Raw genomic sequence first — 17,776 nt, 5'->3', positions numbered from 1 at the left:
TTCATGCAGGACAACAAAAACCCAGAGATGGAGATGAGGATGATGTGGTGCCAGCGCCTCTCTCCGCCCTCAGCGGAAGGAGGTTGCGTTGTGCACGCTCCTCCTCTCCCATTTGCCGCTGTAGTCGTCCAGTCCCCATCACAGGAGCGCGGACAGGTAACCATAATGTCGCTGTTATATCTTTTAAGCAACAACACTGATGCTTTTCTTCACCTTTCTCCGCTACAAAATAGGCACATGTAGGCTGTTGATGGGACAGATGGCGGATCGACGCTGTAGAGGGATGTAAGACATGCTTCCTGCGCCCTGACAGAGCTAATTATTTTTTAATATGTTGCGCGTTTTCCATGTGTAAACTCATGCATTTGTCTTTGCGGAGAAGTGGCCTGTCCGCTGCGTTTGTGGTAGGGCCCCGTCTTGCCTGCATCCAGGCTGTGACGCTATCAAGCTGAACCACTTTTAATCTATAAACGTATTCAGTGTGACGCTATAGGAAGAAGCCTTTATGTGGACTGCTGTAAATCAGCTTTAAACACGTGATTTTAATAACGCACAAAGAGGTAAAAAGATGTGCGTTTATGTATGTGGCTGCATCTATGTGCGTGTTTGTCTGTGTGTGTTGTGCATGCATCGTTGCTGTTGATCAGGTTTTATTTGCATACATGTAGAGACTCGTGCTTGAATCAGTGTTGGCTGGTCAATTTGTATGTACCTTTGTGTTGCACAGCCTGTGTACAGCTGAAATTATTATTCAATTAAATGAATCAATATTCGATTAAAGAAAAATAAAGGTACATTTATTTTTAGAAGTGAAGGTTTCTGTCGTTTTAAATGCAGAAATGCCAAAGGTCTCCTTTTTTCTTCCTCAGTTGTGATAATGTGATTATAAACTGGTTTTGCACTGATGGTGTGATAAAAAGAGGAATTTGAACACACCTTGGAGTGTGAGAAAATAAAATGTATTTTCCAAATGTTTTCTGTTATCTTGTCACCCAAAAGGTAATCAGTTAATTTGATCAAGACATCAAGAGGTCTAGAAAATACTTGCAGTTTAATTACCAATGAAAATAATCATCAGTGGCTGGAATTCATAATGTGTGAACATGTGTGATACTGCTTTGTTTCCTCTGTGTCTTGTAGTTCAGTTTATACATTTGAGGGTCTCAGCTGCTGTTTGACATGTAAATACTGGTTCAGTGTTTTAACAGTTCAGATTTGTGTGGTCACACTCACATAAAACACTGCTGTCCTCCCATCCTCTCCCCATATCACCTCTCCTCTCCTCTCCTTTCCTCAGGATGGAGGCGCTGTTAAATGAGTATATATGGCAGGAGGAGTACTGGCTTCCTCCTGGTATTCACTGGCAGGACATTGAGATGAAGGAGGGCAAGGGCCGCTTTCCCCTACCCAGGGATCTCATCTACACCTTGCCACTGGCTTTTGCATTTATAGCCCTTAGATATGTCTTTGAGAGGTAAGATACACCTGTCCCCATCGCATTTGGGCCATACACCAGGACCATCAAATCAAATCAAATCAAATCAAATCAAATCAAATCAAATCAAATCAAATCAAATCAAATCAAATCAAATCAAATCAAATCAAATCAAGTCAAATCAAATCAAGTCAAATCAAATCAAAATGTTGCCAGACAAAAAGAAATTTCTTAAACAAACACTGTGTCTGATTTGTTCTTGGAATGGTCATGCTGCTTTGCTGCTTGGGAAGCTGCTTTCATGGCTCAGGGTAATGGCTTCTTTACATTTAATTAGTGCTCCCAATAGATGGAAGGTGTAGATCAGGCATGCAATGGGATGTGGACATCACGAGTACATGGTTTAGCTGCAGACAATTGTAAAGTAATTTCTTCTCCCAGAGGAACTGGATCCAGCCTTAAAAAAATCGGACTTTCATAACACAATCATTGTATTTACATTTACACTTACCTGGTTATTTAGAAATCAGATGTTTATGAGACAGAAAATGTAAATGTGTTTGTCTTTTTTTAAACGATTAAATCACTAAACAGCCTTTATTAACTGATTAGTCATTTAATTGGTTAACTGATCAACCGAAAAGTATTCTTTAGCCACTTTTTTGTGTAAGTGAAAAGAAAAGTTCTTTCTCGCTCTTGCATCTTGCAAACTGTGAACGCTTTTCTGATAGGACTTTGCTTTGATGTTTTCTCCTTGACTTAGATTCTTGCTTGCCCTGTACCTCACTTGTAAGTCGCTTTTGATAAAAGCGTCCGCTAAATCACTAAATGTAAATGTAAATGTAAAGTCACAAAAATGTGAGCATACACTGCCTTCATGGTTCTTATTTTTTTGTAATCCAAATTTTACTGGCATATGAACTGTTACAATGCCATTTTTGATTGTTTTTAAAATGATATCCAAATGTGACAATTATCTTACAGAACAGGTTTTTTGTGCAGACTAAGTACTTTCCTACACCAACTTATTACATATCTAAAATTATAAATCTTTAGTTTACTTATATTTTTACTTGTAACGATTTTTATAAAATTGTAATTAATCAGGATAGACAACCCAATAGTTAGGCACTTTAACCATGTTTATATTTTTCTTTATTGCATTTTACATTGGAGGCAGTGTCACATTACATTAGGGAAACAATTAATCCAGCATTTTGCTTGTTGTCTTTTTGTTTTAAAGTTTGTTTCTGGTTTCCTAGTTCTCACGGTTAATATTGTTAAGGTTTTCTTTGAGTTCAGACACTTGTGACTATGTTGAAGCCAACTTTGCTGTCCTGTTCTGTACATTTAACTGGTTTTTGCTGGTATCAGTTCAGGAAATCAAGAATGGTGGAGACAGGGCCTGCAGTTTTAGGATGGATGAACAGATAGACTGTTTTTGCATGGCTTCCTCAATCAGCTGCTATATTATCTGTCCTAAAGTTGAAAAAACTGCATGAGCTTGTTCAACGTGAGGCAAGTGTAAGATTAGTGCCATTGTTTGGCATGAAGCCTTGTTTGTACCTTCATCAGGTATTTATAAGATTATTAGAGAAGTAACATTAGATGTATTAGTAGCAGTCAGGGCTGAGTGGATAATTCCATATACTCATACTCATACTCAATACCTGCATGCACCTGTTCATAAAGTATGACAGTATGTGCTGCAGTTGGCAGCTGTGGTGGACATTAAAACGTTAAAAATGTTATTTACATTTGTGTGTCTGTGTGTGTGTTTGCGAGTGTGTTTGTGTGTGTGTGTGTTCTGCAACCAGAGACTGTGATTCTTTGTAAAGCTGCAGTGACCTTTTCAGTCTCTGTGATCTCCCCCTCCCTCCCCCCTTCGGGATCATTATCTTTAAGAAAGAGTTACACAAACACAAACACACAGAAAGACACACACATACTTTTATCAAAACTATCTCTCCAATGTATGTACACTCATAGTGCCTCTCGTCTCTGTCTTAATCTCTCTTGTCACACAAACGCAGCTCAAATGTCTCTTAAAGCCATATTAGCTAAAGACAAAGGCCACCCAACAAAATGTGACAATACATCCATGGGTGCAGCTCTACAGGCTGTCAGGTGTAGCGTATCGTGTTGCCATTACTCTGTACTGTGGTCGAGGCCTACTGGACAGCTGTTAATGTCATCAATCATTAATCCTAGTGGAATTATAATACATATGTTCTACTATCAAGATGGAAATTTGTTTAGAAAATAAATGTAAGTTTTTCTTCCTTCTCTTGTCCTATGTCCTTTTAGGCTCATCGCTGTCCCATTAAGCAAATATTTAGGTGTGAAAGATCGCATTTGGATTCGAGCTGCCTCTATCCCAAAGCTGGAAACCTTTTACAAACAGAACAGTCGACAACCTTCTCAAGTTAGTAGTAATGTCTGCTTTCTTTACGCTTATTACAGAACATCTCTTATCTTTACCTTTACTCTTGATTTCATTATTCTGTTTTTTGTTTTCCAACTTTTACAGCTTCGATATGATTACCCTACCAGTACTCTCTAAATTGTTTTGGTCTTGTATGCTGAGTTGATGAAAATGTTAAAATGTTTAAAAAACGTTGGTCACCTGCAATTATTTTCTTGCACACTCAGTAAGCATTTTGTGGATCCTGCTGCTCAAACCAACCATTTTGATTTCAATATGAATTGTTTTGCTAGATCAGACTGCCAGATCAGAGTCCAATCCTGTACCTTTTGTCACAATTAGAGGATTTAAAACTGTGGGCCAGAAGTTGTCCATGTCAGACTAGTGCATATATATCTGCAGTGTAGATAGATGCAAGACTTACTGGGGGTTTTCTCCATGAGCATCCTGCTTAAGGTATAATGATTAGTTTACTGTTAATGCAGGCTAGTGGGGTAATGGTTAAAAAAAAGGTGTACTGATGCAGGCATGTGGATGTTTTGCTTACGCAAATGCACAAAGTGAAAAGCGTGGATAATGGATAGTAGATGGATAGTGTTAACTCAGTTCTATCTATCTTGGTGGTGCTGGGTGATGTTAGATCATGGCTGATTAGCTTGCCTGCTGTACAGTTTTATTTTTTGCCTTTTTGTTTTTATGAGGGGGGTCTATGTCACAGAACAAGGAACTGTCAAAGATGGAAGTCCCTCAGAGAGATTCACATAATTCACATGAGTCACTCTGACGCAAAGCGGTGTTGTGTTAGGTGTTTTCTTTCTGCGGTGTGAGAAAGTTTTATTCTTACAACATTTAATCACCAGTGTTCTGCTCAGTGATCCTTATCACCTTTTATTGTCATCATTTCTTTTTCTGAATCTGCTAATTAGAAATGGTTGTTCACTTCTTTTGTGCTGGGTTCAAAAATAGCAGAACAGTGTTACATAGTTCCAAGGATTCTTTTGTTTTATTCTTTGACTTTAACAGTAAACAGGTACAGAAAAGTTTAAAATCAAATGAAAACTCTACACCCTTCATTGCGACATTGGTGTTCCTGTAAAGACATGCCGGGTTGTGCACCTGTCAGGAGAACACATGCCTTGACATATCAGAAATGAAAGACAACTTTTTCTTTGTTGTGTACTGTGCCTGTGTATGTGTAAGCTTATGCACATGTGTGCATACTTCCCTTTTTGTTTATGTGCTCACCTGGAAATCTTACGTTTCCATCCAATGTGAAGTACATGGGTACATGTCGTTATAGAAGCACTCCAAGTTGACACATAGAATGTAAAGATTGTGTAATGTGTGGTTTTGAGTAGATAGGTAAAAAAGTAAAGCTAAAAGCCGAGTAAGGTGTTAAGTAATAAAGTGTTCTTAAGTTTAGTCAAACCTTGTATGTGTAATCTATGTGTGAACATGTATCTGTGTGCATGTAGAGTGAAGTGGTGAGCTTGGGTAAGCAGTGTGGACTCTCACAGAAAAAAATCCAGACATGGTTCAGACACAGACGGAACCAGGATCGACCCAGCAATACCAAAAAGTTCTGCGAGGCCTCGTGAGTTTTTTGTTCTTTTGTTTCCTAAAATGCACCTTTGGTTGTAGCTGCAGTAAGTTTGATGTTTTAGAGGAGTTACATTTTTAAAGAGTAGTGCTTTGGCAGGGGAGTTCATCCCACCATTCAAACTAACATTATGTAGATAAAATACTAATTATATCATACTTTACAGCATTGTTTATACTACAGCCACTGTCTGTTTTTACCTGTGCAGGTGGCGTTTTGTCTTCTACCTTGTAGCGTTCACAGCAGGAATCGCCTCTTTGATAAACGTAAGTCTACTGGTCATTTTAATCACTTTTCACTTTTCTAACAGACAGTCCCACCTTTGTACTACATTAAACTTAGAAGTATTCGTACATTTTATTAGATTATTTATGAGAAGATGCTGGTTTTAGTTTCAGGTGTGATTGTTATTGTGTTTGATCATCTTAACTGGTATCAAAGTTATATCTTTATCTTCTGTTATCTTCTTGGTATTGGGGTTTAAATAATATCCAGACTGAAGCTTATTTTTTGTGAAGATTGTTTCCTTGATCTTCCAGACTCCATGGTTCTGGGACCACAGAGAGTGTTGGAGAGGATATCCTAAACAAGTGAGTAGACACCGGCTTGATTCGATTAAAGTAATCGGTGTGTTGTTTTATTTTTGATTTCTGATGTTGATAAAAATCTGTCCTAAATTATAAAAATTGATACTTGCAAATTATATGAAAGGAATATCTTTGGCTCTTTGTACTTAATGAGACATTTCCTGTACGTAATGGGCCTTTACACTATCTTACATTAATTTATAAACTAAATAATAAACCAGAAATAATGATTTTGGGGAAATTGATAAATAAATGACAGGTAACTATGTCAGTAGAAGAGCAATAGAATAACAGAAAGTGAATAAAAAAACAATGCTGGGAGGGACCCAAAAAAACAAAGTCCATAGCACAGTTTAGAACACAGATTGGTCACTCCACTCCGCCCACCCACTAACTTCTGCCTTTACTCATTGTATAGCGGCATTGGCCTGAATCTTTTGTGTTTTAATGTTGTGAACGCTATCTGTGGTGTAGCATGGTGTTAGGTATGCCTGCTGGTTGGCATTTCTCCAGGCACGTCAGTTCTTCCTCGTGAGGTCGCGACCCCAAACGCAAAACAATGGAAAAAAATGTGAAACCGCAGATCTCTCTATCTTCTGTTTGAGTGATTACAGCATCTGCAGACAGTGCTGCAACTAACTTATCCCTCTTATCTGAGGTCTTGCAGTTACCGACAGTGAGAAAGAATGTGTTTTGTGGTTACATGCCTCAGTCAACTTCCTTTCTTTGTTTTGCTGACAGACAGTGTGGAGTGCTGTGGGCTGTAAGAGGTGTTTGATTTTAGTACACCACCACCTTCTTTGAATGCAAACATGCCTACTTCAGAGTGCAGGCTGACAGTTTTTTCATTAAGTGCTTTGGCCGAATTGAATCCTGGGATTTTTTAACACACAGGCCAGTGACAGGTAAAGATCTAGATACTCTGTATCTAGAAGCTGTTTAAGACTCTTTTTGGGGTCCTATTAGCTTCAACCCCCTCAGGTGTCCTTAAGCAGAATGATGAAATAGCTTCACTTTCAGCCACCGACCAAACTATGTAACTTGTGAATTCCCATTTCTCCCTTGTTCCCATTTTTTTAGCCTGTGGCCATGCCTCATTACTGGTATTACATCTTGGAGTTGGGCTTCTACTTGTCGCTGCTTCTATGTGTCTCTGTGGATGTCAAGCGAAAAGTGAGTGATTTTCAAAGATGTACTACCGCCCCCTCTCACATTCACAACATCCTGTTAATTTTGAGATGATTTCCTCTCTGGTCTCCATCGTCATTTACTTTGTGTCTGAGATATGAAGTGAAACATCACTCAATCGCATTTTTTGCACTTGTAATCCAAAAGTTTCTCTCTTGCACAATTCTTCTTAACGCAGCTTATGCATTGGATTATCTTCTATTACATAATAACTCTGTGTACTTTGATTGTGTTCTCCTTTTAACCAACTGTTTCAAGATTATAATTTTCAGTAAGCGATTAGAACATAATGTAGGAGCTCCTGAAACAGGAAATACCTATCCAAAGGCACTCAACAAATGTTTAAATGTGTTTTGCACTACTTAGTTAGACTTACTTGTATTTAACTGCTTTTAACTATTGTTTACAATAAGTCCATTACTATAATAACTCTCCTCACCTTTTTCAGGTAATTGTAGGTAATTTTTCCATATGATTCTTGGGCACAACTGATGCAGTAGTGGTTTTACTACTGTACATCCTTCTCATACTGTGTGGTTTCTGTCTATTCATGTCTTGTGTTACAGGATTTCAAGGAGCAGGTGATTCATCACATCGCCACCATATTTCTCATTGGTTTCTCATACTGTGCCAACTATGTTAGGGTTGGCACACTGGTGATGCTGGTGCATGACTCCTCTGATTTTCTCCTTGAGGTGAAGCACCACACATGTATTTCCATCAGCAACACTAAATAATATTTGCAGAATTTACTTAAGGTCCCTATTTTCTATGTTGCGTCTTCTTTATTCCAGTGGACAACAGTAAGGGGGAAGTTTCACATATGTTTACATATACATTTACATTTAGACATTTAGCAGACGCTTTTATCCACAGCGACTTACAAGTCATTGTATGGTATGTCATTGTATAGCTCCAAATTGGAGCAAAGGGAAGGAGGAAATACAGAATGCATCACTAAAATCTATTGAAAAGTGATTGAACTTTATCTCTTTATGTTCATCACTTTGGAAATACCAGAAACATTGCACAAAAAGTCGCAGTCAACTTGACTTGAATACAAGCAGTGTGTATTTTTATTGTTGAAGTTTCCTTATTATTACAACATAAAGTCCTTTTTAGAGTCTGGTATCAAGTGAGTTTTAAAATTACCTGCTAGACTATTGATGAAGTAACAGGTGTATTGTCTATGGCTTTTTTAAGTGTCACATTTCACTGATAACATCTAAAAATGGAGTTTGGTAATGTTTTCAGAAATGGGGAAATATGTAGAGTTGGTCATGTGACTGCAAGCATGAGCAGGTGTTATCTACCCTCTGATAAGTCATAAAGAGACAGTAATGAAGGTGTCATATTCGGGCAGTAACTCTGTACAGCCATGTATATGTTTGAGAGAAAAGAACAATTTGGTAGTTTAGAAATTGGTGACTTGTTTATAGAAACTATCTTGTTGCTTCTGAACAGCTATTCTGATTTGAAATCTGATGTGAAATGATTTACAATTTTCCCTTGTAGCATTTCCTTGCTACTAGGATTTACTTGAAGGTGTACAGTACAGTTTAGGTAGTGTTTAAAGTATGTTTTCTTTATTTACTTGTCATATGTCATCTATTAAATTGCTTATACTTTTAAACATTAAGTATGTTATAACAAATAAAAAATGAATTAATTTATTTTCTTCTTTTTCCTACAAAAGTCTGCTAAGATGTTTCATTATGCTGGCTGGACGAGGACATGTGATTCGCTATTTGTCATCTTCTCTCTGGTCTTCCTGGTAACAAGACTGGTGGTGTTCCCGGGCAGGTAAGATCTTATATCAGCTGACTTCATTTTATTGCATATATGTTAGTGTTGCTTTATATTTAATATTTAAGTAACTACAATAAATATGCAGAAATGTCAAACTAGATTCCTCTTTCTTGGTGATACTGTAATAATTTAAGTCACAGTTTTTTAATAAGTCTGTTTTTTGTATTGCTTCATCTGTTGCCTTCATCTATATTCGCCAGTGCCGCCTGTACTAATGCTTTGTTCAAACTTTTAAAAAAAGATCTGCTGCATTGTGCTTGTATTGCCTCTACTAGATGAAAAATAAAACGTCAGTGTTTTTACACTGCTGTAAACATTTGAAGAGTTCAGAATCTTGGAGTAACAGAACGGCTAAAATTTGTTTTTTATTGGGTTTACAGGGTGATCCACACGACCTTGGTGGTGTCTCTAGAATTCTTCGAGGCCTTCTATGGTTATTATTTCTTCAACACCCTGTTGTTAGTGCTGCAAGCTCTGCACATCTTTTGGGCTTACCTCATCCTGCGCATGGTCTACAAATTTATGTTCCTGGGCAAGGTGAGAGGAGAGCATTGTTAAACCAGCAAATGATAGGACTGGGATTATACAAATGTATCACGCCTTTTTACCTCTGTCCATAGGTTGAGCGTGATGAACGCAGTGATGAGGAGAGTGAGGTGGATGATGAAGAGGAGGAGCCTGAGGAAGAAGGCGAGGAGTGCAGCTGGGAGCAACGAAAGGGTGCAATTAACTCCAAACTGGCATCGCTGGCCAACAACTGTGTGCTGAACAACCTGACCAACCAGAGAACAATAAACAGCAGACTGCCCAAAGCCAGGTAGTGGAGCAGAATCATTTCCTATCTGCAAGCCTCACTGGAAAAATGTTATTTCCCTCACCATCTATACAGATTAAATTATTTCTGATACATACATATGGCTTGAGTGCATCCAACTAGGTCCACTGATAATTTCAGGTAATTTTTGAAGAAACACAAATGTCACTGTCAACATTAATAATGCATTTTGGAAAAATAAATTGGTAAAATAAGGAGACAGTCAAAATTCATCCATATAGTCAGATGTGTTGTTTTGCAGATGTTGTATTTGCTCTGTGTTTCTGTTTAAGTATAATAACTTGTTTGTTAATACTTAAGAATAGAACCTGTGCTAATGTATAATTCTTTTTATTCTTTTTTGTTTAACAAGAAAATGTAAATGTTTTTATACAAAACCAAGCTCATATCTAATATGTGTTATATGTTAAATCCACATACATATAGACAGTATGCTTCCATATACACAGTATGGTTGGTTGTACATAGATGATTATGAACACTGATTGTAGTAAATCTGTTGACAAACCACTTTTTAGACTATTTCTCTAAATGATTTACTCAACAGTAATTTTCATGTTGTTATCTGTAATGAAACACATATAAAGGCCACTGCAGGACACCTTTAACATTGATGAAGTTATATTTTTGTCGGGTTTTATTTAGCCTGTTATGTTTAAGCCACACTCAAGTCTTATAAGAGATATGGCTCCCCCTTGTGCACAAAGAAGATCACATCATTGTGGTATAGATGCTCCCTAGATAAACATAATGCTTTTAAAACAAATACACAGCTCCTAGAAATCCAAACTTTACCAAGATAAATATTTGTGCGTGTCTGTTGTTTATCTACTGTAATGACTTGGGGTAAAAAACATGATTTCCCTGTTGGGTTTTTGTTGTGTTACTGGACTTCAGTTCAGTGCCTTGGCTGCTGTTTTACACTATTTTGTGTCAAACACTTGATAGTCAGTTGTGCGTCCTGGTACTTTTACTGGAGAGACTCTTTGGCCAGGCCTTTCCGTGACGGTGTTTACATGTTTTTGCTTAATAATTAGGTGAGGTTTTTAGTTCCTGGGTTAGCCATAAAAAGTATGCAAACAGACAGTCATTAATAAAATGTGAAACATTTTGATAGAGTTCTTTACAAAGGTCAAATACTTTATTGCTCACATTAGAAGAGTTAATGAAATGTAAAGATTCAGTGATTCAATGATCCTATAAAAAAAGAGATGGCATATTTTTGATATGAGTAGACTTGATTGTGATACTCGAAGGTAATGAAATTTTACATCTATATATCCAGCATGTTGTAACAGTGAGGGACATTGTAATAATTGTATCACTGGATCATTGTAAGTGATGTATGCATACGGCAAAACAAAATGATGTATCCGTACGGCAAAACAAATAGATATTATTTAATACAATCTTAAAATACACAGTATTTAACTTTGTATCTAAAACTGGTGTTACAATGTCATAAGTTAGTAAGGGCAATCGTTTAAGTGTCTCCGTTTGCTGCATACGTGAGTGTGTGATTGATATAGAAATGGCTGAACAATAACTTCGAAGACCACAGCACATGGTGGGTTTTTAAATGATAACATTGTCAAGCACCAAAAGGGCTGCATTACACATCAATAGATACCCCAGTGGGATGTTGTTTTTTTTAAATAAAATATAAAGATAAATGGCAAATGGAAGGATAGAAGATAGGAGGTTCCCATTAAAGTAACTCTTGACTATTGTCTTATAAGTGCACATGGATGCTGAATGTGTGGCAATGTTTTAATAAATAACATCTATTCAATAAACAAGCAGTGCTGTCCTATTTTAAGCAGAACACTTTTTGGTTGAATGTGTTTTAATTCAATGCATTGAAATGTCTTTTTACCTTAATTAGGTTCATACAGAAGTCACGGCCTCACCTAAAACTCCAAGAGCTCTATTTAAACTGATCTATTGTAACAACACACACCATCACATAACCATTCTGATGGTGACACACCCTCTAATGGGCACAGGACAAGGTATAGCATCATCTACCTCAAGGCAAGCATCTATATAAGGGTCCAGCAGCATCATGTTTGGGAAAGCTTTGTTACTCTTTCTCTCGCTGACCAGATACATCTGGCCACTGACTGTGGTGCAGCCACAGAAAAACTTTGTGCCCAGGCATTCCTCCTTCAGCACAGTCCACTCATCTGTGTCCACGTCAAATCGCAGGGCTTGGCCTCCAAACACATAGAGGGCACCATTGAGCTCTGTGGCAACCAAGTCATACCTAGGCAAGGGTTTTAAAATGAAGCGTTAAAGGTTTCACACTCCACCAACAAAATTTCTCTTTAAAGCTTAAAGGACAAGCTATGTCTTTGAATTTCCTTACCGTGGAAATGGAGAATAGGAGACCACGTCCCACTGATCCTCCTTTACTACATACCTCTGAATTCCACTGTACGCTTCTCCATTTTCATCCAAGCCACATGCCACATAGACACATGAACTTAGAGCAGCAGTTGCTGCCCTTTCTACAGCTCTGACCATGGGGCTGACACCCTCCCAACCCTCTTCTGAACCCAGGACCAGCCTCTCTACATCAGCCAGTAGGCCTTCATCCATACTGCCTCCCATGACATAGAGTACTGAGTCGAGCCCTATAGAGCAGTGACTGTGTCTGGACTTCTGCAATGCTGGCCCATCCAGCCAGCGCTGGTTCCCACATTCATATATCCTGACCCAGTCCACACTGAACCACAGCACTTCCCGAAAGTACCCACCTGTCACAAACACACTGTCCCCTAAATAATGACAAAATAAACAAAATGTACATTTAAAGTTAAAAATGCACGGTGATTTCAATGTCCAGCATGTTAAGTGACATTACTTTCCTTTTAATAAGAATAAAAACAGACAACTAACAAAATACACACACATCATCTGTTAAAAAGGTCATCCCTAACATCATGAACATCATCATTTTCATGATTACCTAACGCAGCTACTGAGTATTGTGTGAGGTTCTTCCTCTGCAGAGGTGCACAGCTTTGCCATCTACCACTGAGTGGATGAAAATAATACACTGCCTGTTCTTCCTGATTGTGAGGACCACCCAGGACAAAAATGGTTTCTCTGGCCCTGGTCCTCCTCATTGACCGCCCCACTGACCAAGATGCTGGGAAATGTTCATTGAGCATGAAGATGAGCTTGGCTCTGGGGTCAGAGCTTTTCATCCTGGTCAAAAGTTCTGTAATAAATTGTAAAGACAGAGACTCTGGCCTCACCAGCTCAATGAGCTCCAGAAAATGCGCTTCCCGTGTTGGGTCAAATGACACCCAGTGTAGAATGGCCTCTAAAGCCAAGTCATCCTTGCTGATGGCTAGGTCATTACTAGCGAGAAGGTCTGCTATGGTCTCCTTAGACAGAGACAGGAAGTCCTCCTCAGTGGAGATAGCAGAGAAGTGTGTGAGCACCACCTGGCGTGCTGCAGTGTAGAGCTGAATGCAGCCCAGCTGCCAGGCATAGGCCATCATTCCCAGACAGTTACTGAGGTGCAGTTCTCGCTCCAGGAATTTACAGCACACCAACCTGGCTCTCTCAAGCTGTAGGAAGTCTGCAGTCTCAAGGATCCCTAAAACAGTTTCTCTATTCAAAGCTAGATTGGACGTCCTGCTGTATTCCATCAAAGTCCGGAAATGCTGCAAAACCACACCTTTGATCTCAACTTTCTTTTTGTTGCTCTCTAAGCCACAGCCAAAGAACAGAGCCCTGAAGTACGGACTCTGGAGGGCCAGATGTTGACGATTGACATAAAAACTCTCTCCTTCTACAAGTAGAATAGCATCAGGGATTGTGTCAGGGTCTTCCATGTGCAAAGCAGATTCATCCTCTTCTGGTTTGTTTGTCCCCTCAGAGAGCACTGTTAATCTGAAGCTGTGAGGTTTCAGCTCAGTGTCGGCTCTGCAGGCCATGTCACAACAAAAAGCCACAGCACCCGTCCACTACACAGTGCCTTACCCTCCTTCTGGAACATACTAACTTGTGGTATTAATAGACTTTCCCCTTAACAAACAGCTGGCAGAGCATGAGAAGAATGTGGTAAGTTTTAAAAAACAAAATTTATATGGTTTATAATTTAATGTAAAAATTATTATTTTTAAACTTATTTTAATATCATTGCCATCTGTTTTTCTCCGGTTAGAAAATCATCACAAAAGCAAACAAATGACGTCAGCCACCGGCGCTCGATTTGATTGGTGGAACGTTTCTGAGGTCACAGTTTAACTTCCGTGTCACACAGCTAACATGGCGGTGAGTTCGTATGATTGTCGCGTTCATTCAATTATCGTTTTGTTTTTGCACATATTAAAATATAATGCATGTTTATGTCTACAACGGTTTATTCCCACCATCATCTTAGATACAGAACAGTTGTTTAAAAGTAGCTTATGGCGGTTGTTTGAATGTGCTAATGTAGCTAGCCAAGTGAAGCTAACGTTGTGTGTGAGCGGCTAGCTTACGTGTAATTTACAATAATGTTCTTATGTCCCTTATAGGATAAAGAAAAGAAGAAAAAGGAGAGTATATTCGACTTGTCAAAATACATCGACAAGCCAATTCGTGTAAAGTTTCAAGGTGGACGAGAAGGTATGTGCAATTTGCTAACGCTAGTTTAACCAAAGAAAACAGTTGTTTCCCATGAAGTCATTGGGTATAACTAAGTCCCTCAATCTTATTGTCTTTGCGGCTTAATCCCACCTAATACTATAGTTTAGGGATGCATGAAAAAGACACGAGGAGAGAGAAATGTGTTCTTAAAGACATAAGACTTTCTTTCTTGTGACATGTGCATCGATGTCTGTTTCTCATGACTGCTGCTCAGCTCAATCATACGGAAGCCGAGAACAGCCATAGATGCACTTTTCTTTTTATGCTAATATCTCTTTATTTCTGGAAAACAACTTTGTTTTCTGGTGAAAACGACACTGTTTATCAAGATATAAATTCATAGTTTGACTTGCATAGATCACAACTAACAAGATACCCTTCAGTGTGATTGATTAAAAATGATTTTGCTAGATTGATTTTCAGATTGTCTTAATTCATAGTGTTTAGGTTGCTGCACATTAACAGTGCTGCAGCAAACAATTAGCAACAGGTCCCCAATATAGGATGATCTTGATTCTCACTTATAGCTACTCAGACATTGATCCTCAATCCTCAAGACAAGCAGAAAGCAAGAACAATCTTATAGAGACATAAGACACACTCATTGAATTTATTCTGAATAATGCAACACTCTGTATTTCAGCCAGCGGTGTCCTGAAGGGATTTGATCCTCTGTTGAACCTGGTACTTGACGGCACAATCGAGTATATGCGTGGTAAGTTGATACAAACTCTCCTTGGTGGTTGCTGTTAAATATTTAGGACACAGTTGGGGGGAAGAAATATTTTCATTGGGGAAAATTAGTTTTTCTTTTTAATTGACACAATTAAGAGCAAAATAAAAGATTTGGAGAGACAATACAAGACACAACCAACGCATACCTGGTGCTGTGTCCCCTTGTTTCTGTTTCCCTTAAACTAATTTAAAGCCTTACCCAGTCTAGTCATATCAATAACACCTAAACACAACCAATGATTAGTGAAAAATAAAACCAGTTCAAACTACTAAGTGCAGGACTATTGGAAACACTTTTTCAAAGTGCAGGTGATCATGCCTGTGATACGGTGGCAGTAATACACTACTACCTTGTCTAGTCTGCTAAACATGAGAAAACATGGGTAAATGATAGTCTCTCTTTTCAATCTTTTGAGGGTAATGCAAAATTCATCTTTAAAATATGATTGTGTAATGTTAGCCAATAGTTTTCTGTATCATAAAAGCTTAAACAGTTCTTCCTGTAAAGTATTTGTTGAAATGAGTACAAGTACAACTGCAGCTAATGCAACCCTGCATAATGTGGAGAGGTGGTGACAAAATCTATTGTGATTCAGACTCATTGATCAGCACTGGCAACAGTGCAGAGATACACTATACTGCCAGAAGTATTCGCTCACCCATCCAAATAAATTAATGCAGGTGCACAAAGCAAGGTCCATGAAGACATGGATGAGTGAGTTTGGTGTGGAAGAACTTGACTGGCCTGCACAGAGTCCTGAGCTCAACCCGATAGAACACCTTTGGGATGAATTAGAGCGAAGACTGCGAGCACTGTGTATTATGTATTTCATAAACACGCTCCTAAACTTCGTGGAAAGCCTTCCCAGAAGAGTTGAAGCTGTTATAGCTGCAAAGGGTGGGCCGACGTCATATTAAACTCTATGGATTAAGAATGGGATGGCACTAAAGTTCATATGGGTCTAAAGACAGGTGAGCTAATACTTTTGGCAATATAGTGTATGTGCTCTATTTCAATGTTTTTCAACTTCAAAGTTTTGCAAGTTTTTCTTTATTGAAATTTATCAATGAAAACTACCTGAAGCATGGGGCAGAGCATGGTGCACCCAAGCAGAGGTTGCGTGGGGGAGAGTCATATAACTTACTTAAATTATTGTAGCTTTTAATGCCATACTACAATTGTCATCGTGGTAAAATGCAGTTAAGTCAAATGTACTGTTGTCTGCCAAACTGCAGTTGTTGTTCATTATTGTGAAAGTCAAAGGAGATGCACTTACAAAGTGGTTTTCCTATAGACTCAGTGAATAAGTGTCATGCCAAGAAATGTGTTCTATAATAAATTCTGTAAGAACTGATTGATTTAAAATAATGAAACACTTTCAGCTTAAGCTTACATGTTTCTGTAAATATAAATAAATAAAATTCCAGATCCAGATGACCAACTGAAGCTGACAGAAGACACTAGGCAGCTGGGGCTTGTGGTTTGCAGAGGAACCTCCGTAGTACTAATCTGTCCTCAGGACGGCATGGAGGCCATACCAAACCCGTTCATACAGCAACAGGACGGCTAACACGCAGTCTGCCACACGACCATAATCACACTTGAACATTTTGAGATTTTTGTTATTTTTTTAAGTTGTTTTAATCACAACAATAATGCATACAAAATAGCAAATTTCAGTTGTTTAAAAGTCATAAGTTGATCGTCAAAAGGGCACAAGCACCTCATTTTGTTTCTGTCTGTGGTGTGCAAATTTGTAGAGATTTGAGTTGTAAAGAGCCCAGAAGTTTAGGAAGTGTTAATTGTACCGTTTTCCTTTTAGCAGAATAAGTAAACTTTTTACTATTCTTTGTTGTTTTTTGATAAGAAAATAAATGAAAATGTACGTTGGGTCCGAAGTCTTGTTTTGTCCTGTTTTTTAACTTAGGACGTTCACTTGATGTATAGATGAAGAAGTAGGAAATCTAGTAGGAAAAATTTTAAGTAGCATTCAGAGAGATGCAGCAATTCAACACAGATGTTTTGTTTTGTTTTTTTATGAATGGCTCAGCTGCAGCCTTGAGTGCAAGTCAGCATCCTTGCAACCATATGTGGGCAGTACAAAAAACACACAGCATGTTATGGTTAAAGTCATACTGTCTATGCAAGCTAAGTATACTGCTAGTTTATAAATGTGCATAAAAGACTTGTCCCCGGTGTTACCCACCTAAAATTGCTGGGATCAGCTCCAGCACGCCTGCAACCCTTAATAGGTTAAGCAGTTTAGATAATGGATAGACAGATAAAGGATGTCATTATTTTCTAAACTGGTCAACTGCTTCAGAACTTTTGAACAGCATATCCACCTACCATTTGTGCCTACTGAGCCATGTGAACAGTCTGTTGATATGCCACTGTAATGACTGAGGTGCCATCCTTGTTTTTTTTATGTAATAATAGGATTTTGCTCTTTAATTGTTTTTAGAGCATAAGGGAGTGTGTGTGTTTGTGAAGATGAGCCATTCAAGCTTTTCT

At 38.4% G+C, this 17,776-nt stretch overlaps 3 protein-coding genes across 5 annotated transcripts; 2 read left to right on the top strand and 1 right to left on the bottom strand.

Moving 5' to 3' along the window:
- On the top strand, positions 1 to 10,389 carry LOC137131747 (ceramide synthase 2-like). 3 transcript variants are annotated; one of them, XM_067513470.1, is made up of 11 exons: positions 1 to 156; positions 1,298 to 1,474; positions 3,743 to 3,860; positions 5,336 to 5,454; positions 5,669 to 5,726; positions 6,000 to 6,050; positions 7,128 to 7,220; positions 7,802 to 7,930; positions 8,932 to 9,038; positions 9,425 to 9,581; positions 9,665 to 10,389. In XM_067513470.1, the coding sequence occupies exons 2-11, from the start codon at positions 1,299 to 1,301 to the stop codon at positions 9,863 to 9,865; spliced, it is 1,209 nt and encodes a 402-aa protein (XP_067369571.1). In that variant the 5' UTR covers positions 1 to 156; position 1,298; the 3' UTR covers positions 9,866 to 10,389. The 3 variants fall into 3 exon arrangements, with proteins under 3 accessions (XP_067369571.1, XP_067369570.1, XP_067369572.1); XM_067513469.1 differs by having other exon boundaries at positions 147 to 285; XM_067513471.1 differs by lacking the exon at positions 1 to 156 and adding an exon at positions 166 to 560.
- A 914-nt stretch (positions 10,390 to 11,303) lies between these two features.
- LOC137131746 (kelch-like protein 24) lies at positions 11,304 to 14,078 on the bottom strand. The gene is made up of 3 exons (XM_067513468.1): positions 12,851 to 14,078; positions 12,248 to 12,659; positions 11,304 to 12,145 (listed from the first exon to the last, which is right to left on the bottom strand). The coding sequence occupies exons 1-3, from the start codon at positions 13,827 to 13,829 to the stop codon at positions 11,842 to 11,844; spliced, it is 1,695 nt and encodes a 564-aa protein (XP_067369569.1). The 5' UTR covers positions 13,830 to 14,078; the 3' UTR covers positions 11,304 to 11,841.
- A 7-nt stretch (positions 14,079 to 14,085) lies between these two features.
- On the top strand, positions 14,086 to 17,152 carry lsm7 (LSM7 homolog, U6 small nuclear RNA and mRNA degradation associated). Its single transcript, XM_067513467.1, has 4 exons — positions 14,086 to 14,169; positions 14,415 to 14,505; positions 15,170 to 15,241; positions 16,690 to 17,152. Exons 1-4 carry the CDS (start codon positions 14,164 to 14,166, stop codon positions 16,830 to 16,832), a joined length of 312 nt encoding a protein of 103 aa, XP_067369568.1. The 5' UTR covers positions 14,086 to 14,163; the 3' UTR covers positions 16,833 to 17,152.
- The last annotated feature ends 624 nt before the right edge of the window (positions 17,153 to 17,776 follow it).

Source organism: Channa argus, chromosome 8 (genome assembly GCF_033026475.1).
Source record: "Channa argus isolate prfri chromosome 8, Channa argus male v1.0, whole genome shotgun sequence".
NCBI classification, from domain to species: Eukaryota; Metazoa; Chordata; class Actinopteri; order Anabantiformes; family Channidae; genus Channa; species Channa argus.
Note: the sequence above shows the minus strand (reverse complement) of the source record. Positions and strands in the feature narration are given on the sequence as shown.

Coding starts and splice junctions, on each gene's coding strand:
- LOC137131747 (XM_067513469.1), top strand. CDS start 200: ATGCTTTTCTTCACCTTTCTCCGCTACAAAATAGGCACATGTAGGCTG. Junction 286..1,297: donor GATCGACGCTGTAGAGGGAT/GTAAGACATGCT, acceptor TCCTTTCCTCAG/GATGGAGGCGCTGTTAAATG. Junction 3,861..5,335: donor ACAGTCGACAACCTTCTCAA/GTTAGTAGTAAT, acceptor GTGTGCATGTAG/AGTGAAGTGGTGAGCTTGGG.
- LOC137131746 (XM_067513468.1), bottom strand. CDS start 13,829: ATGGCCTGCAGAGCCGACACTGAGCTGAAACCTCACAGCTTCAGATTA. Junction 12,660..12,850: donor ATACTCAGTAGCTGCGTTAG/GTAATCATGAAA, acceptor GTCATTATTTAG/GGGACAGTGTGTTTGTGACA. Junction 12,146..12,247: donor TCCTATTCTCCATTTCCACG/GTAAGGAAATTC, acceptor ACCCTTGCCTAG/GTATGACTTGGTTGCCACAG.
- lsm7 (XM_067513467.1), top strand. Junction 14,506..15,169: donor GTTTCAAGGTGGACGAGAAG/GTATGTGCAATT, acceptor TCTGTATTTCAG/CCAGCGGTGTCCTGAAGGGA. Junction 15,242..16,689: donor CACAATCGAGTATATGCGTG/GTAAGTTGATAC, acceptor ATAAAATTCCAG/ATCCAGATGACCAACTGAAG.